Source organism: Nicotiana tabacum, chromosome 16, assembly GCF_000715075.1.
Source record: "Nicotiana tabacum cultivar K326 chromosome 16, ASM71507v2, whole genome shotgun sequence".
Classification (NCBI taxonomy): domain Eukaryota; kingdom Viridiplantae; phylum Streptophyta; class Magnoliopsida; order Solanales; family Solanaceae; genus Nicotiana; species Nicotiana tabacum.
In genome coordinates this window covers 126928953-126931251 of record NC_134095.1, presented here as the reverse complement: position 1 = coordinate 126931251, position 2299 = coordinate 126928953, and the positions used below count along the sequence as shown (strand labels likewise).

Sequence of the window (2299 nt, the reverse complement as noted above, 5' to 3'; positions counted from 1 at the left end):
TAGCTAATATCTATATAAAACTTAGGTGAGTAAAAAGGTGAATTAAAATTTGAAATATGATCTATTTATATTTCGAGACAAAAAACATTGTTAAAATATCTTTAATATTCTAATGAATTGATGAGATCTTTTTTAACCGCGCGGAGTGCGGACAAATTTACTAGTATGAATAAAAATACGGACATCCAATACGGTTTTAACAATAGCTTTTAAGGCAGTTAAAAGGTCGAAAGCTAAGTAAGATTAGGGGAAAATTCTCAATAGAGAGGCTTAAAATGGAGAGAGCTACGGAGGCAAGGGAAAAATGATACACTTGAGTTTAGCAAATACAAGAACTAGAACTGTTATCCTAATAATTGTGCCCTCTGAATTAGGATTGAGTTTGAGGAATTGAGGAATATCTATAAATGAAAGGAGTTACTAATAGAGAAGTTCTAAGAACATTAAGGGAGATTCACACAATATAAGCTATTTTCTACCACTGTTATTTAAGTTTTGACCACATTTAAATAAGTTGTGCAAAAACATCTTTCAGATCATAAGATGGAATTCAATTCCTGGAAGATCGCCAAAAGGTTTACCTTGCCAAAACTCATGGCAGATCACCCAGAAGTTTAGTACAAAATATCCTGGCGGATCACCAAGAGCTTCTGATGGATGAGTTTAATTTGCCACAAGTCCCACCAGCTGGACTTTAGCACAAATTATGTGGTAACTTTGGAACAAATTATTCATAAATTCTAATGACTTACCACGAGTTTCTAATGATTTTTTTTATAAATAAAGTTGCCCAGATAGCCATCTAGGTTGTGCTGTATTTTAAAAAACACAAGAGGGGACTAGACCTTACCTTAGAAAATACAACAACGGTGATACCATCACCCCAAAAAAAGGAAAAGGAGGTTCCTATATATACACCCTCCTTCCTGATACCTATGAACAAAATTAGCTAACAAAGAAATTAGATGTTTCATACTTTGTCCTTATACTAGGAAGTTGCCATTTATCTAGGAGAAAAGGTCCTTTTGCACTGTTGGGCAAATGTTGGAATGAATGAAACAACTTTCTCTGATTTGTGGTGGCACTCAATTTTGCAAGACAATCTGCTACTTGATTACCTTCTCTGATGCAATGTTTGACAGTGGCTCTAGTTTGTTTAACTATGTAGGAAGCTCTATCAATTACCCTCTTTGTCTTCACATTGTTTGTGTCTCCTTCTGCGAGCATATCTACTACGACCATTGATTCCAGTTCGAGAGAAAAATTAGTGTATCCATTTTGGCTACACCATTTCCCTCCAAATTCTGGTTCTTTAGCCTCTGCCATGGTATTACTATCACAACTGATAGGAATAGAAAATGTCATGATAAAATCCTCTTGATTGTCCCTGACCACCCCTCCAATGCCTGCTTTTCCACTTTCCTTGCAGAAACTATCATCCGTATTAACATTGACAGTGCCAGGTAGAGGAAGTTCCCATGTAACTTGTATCCATTTTTGGGATGGTCAGAGTCTTTCAATTTTATCACATAATAAGGGTTATTCCATCTGAGTGTAGTCACCAGGAACAGTGTTGGAGATAGCTGCTTTTAAAGTCCAAATGACCTGATGTCTCATAGTGTTCAACTGAAACTTCTTCTGTTTTCCACACCTGCACGCATTCCTTTGTTTCCAGAGTTCCCAACATATTATCGTGTGAGCTAACTGAAGAATTTCATTGCTTTTGCATATGATTATTAAAGTGAGCTTAAGCCCCTTGAATATTCTCGTGCTTAGGCTCAGAAACATACTAACGATCTCCATAGTCATAGCTAATATCTATATAAAACTTAGGTGAGTAAAAAGGTGAATTAAAATTTGAAATATGATCTATTTATATTTCGAGACAAAAAACATTGTTAAAATATCTTTAATATTCTAATGAATTGATGAGATCTTTTTTAACCGCGCGGAGTGCGGACAAATTTACTAGTATGAATAAAAATACGGACATCCAATACGGTTTTAACAATAGCTTTTAAGGCAGTTAAAAGGTCGAAAGCTAAGTAAGATTAGGGGAAAATTCTCAATAGAGAGGCTTAAAATGGAGAGAGCTACGGAGGCAAGGGAAAAATGATACACTTGAGTTTAGCAAATACAAGAACTAGAACTGTTATCCTAATAATTGTGCCCTCTGAATTAGGATTGAGTTTGAGGAATTGAGGAATATCTATAAATGAAAGGAGTTACTAATAGAGAAGTTCTAAGAACATTAAGGGAGATTCACACAATATAAGCTATTTTCTACCACTGTTATTTA

General features: G+C 35.1%; 1 protein-coding gene across 1 annotated transcript; it reads right to left on the bottom strand.

Annotated features, from left to right (window-relative positions):
• Positions 1-945: 945 nt before the first annotated feature.
• Positions 946-1687, bottom strand: LOC142170404 (uncharacterized). The gene is made up of 2 exons (XM_075232304.1): positions 1606-1687; positions 946-1484 (listed from the first exon to the last, which is right to left on the bottom strand). Exons 1-2 carry the CDS (start codon positions 1685-1687, stop codon positions 946-948), a joined length of 621 nt encoding a protein of 206 aa, XP_075088405.1.
• Positions 1688-2299: the final 612 nt, after the last annotated feature.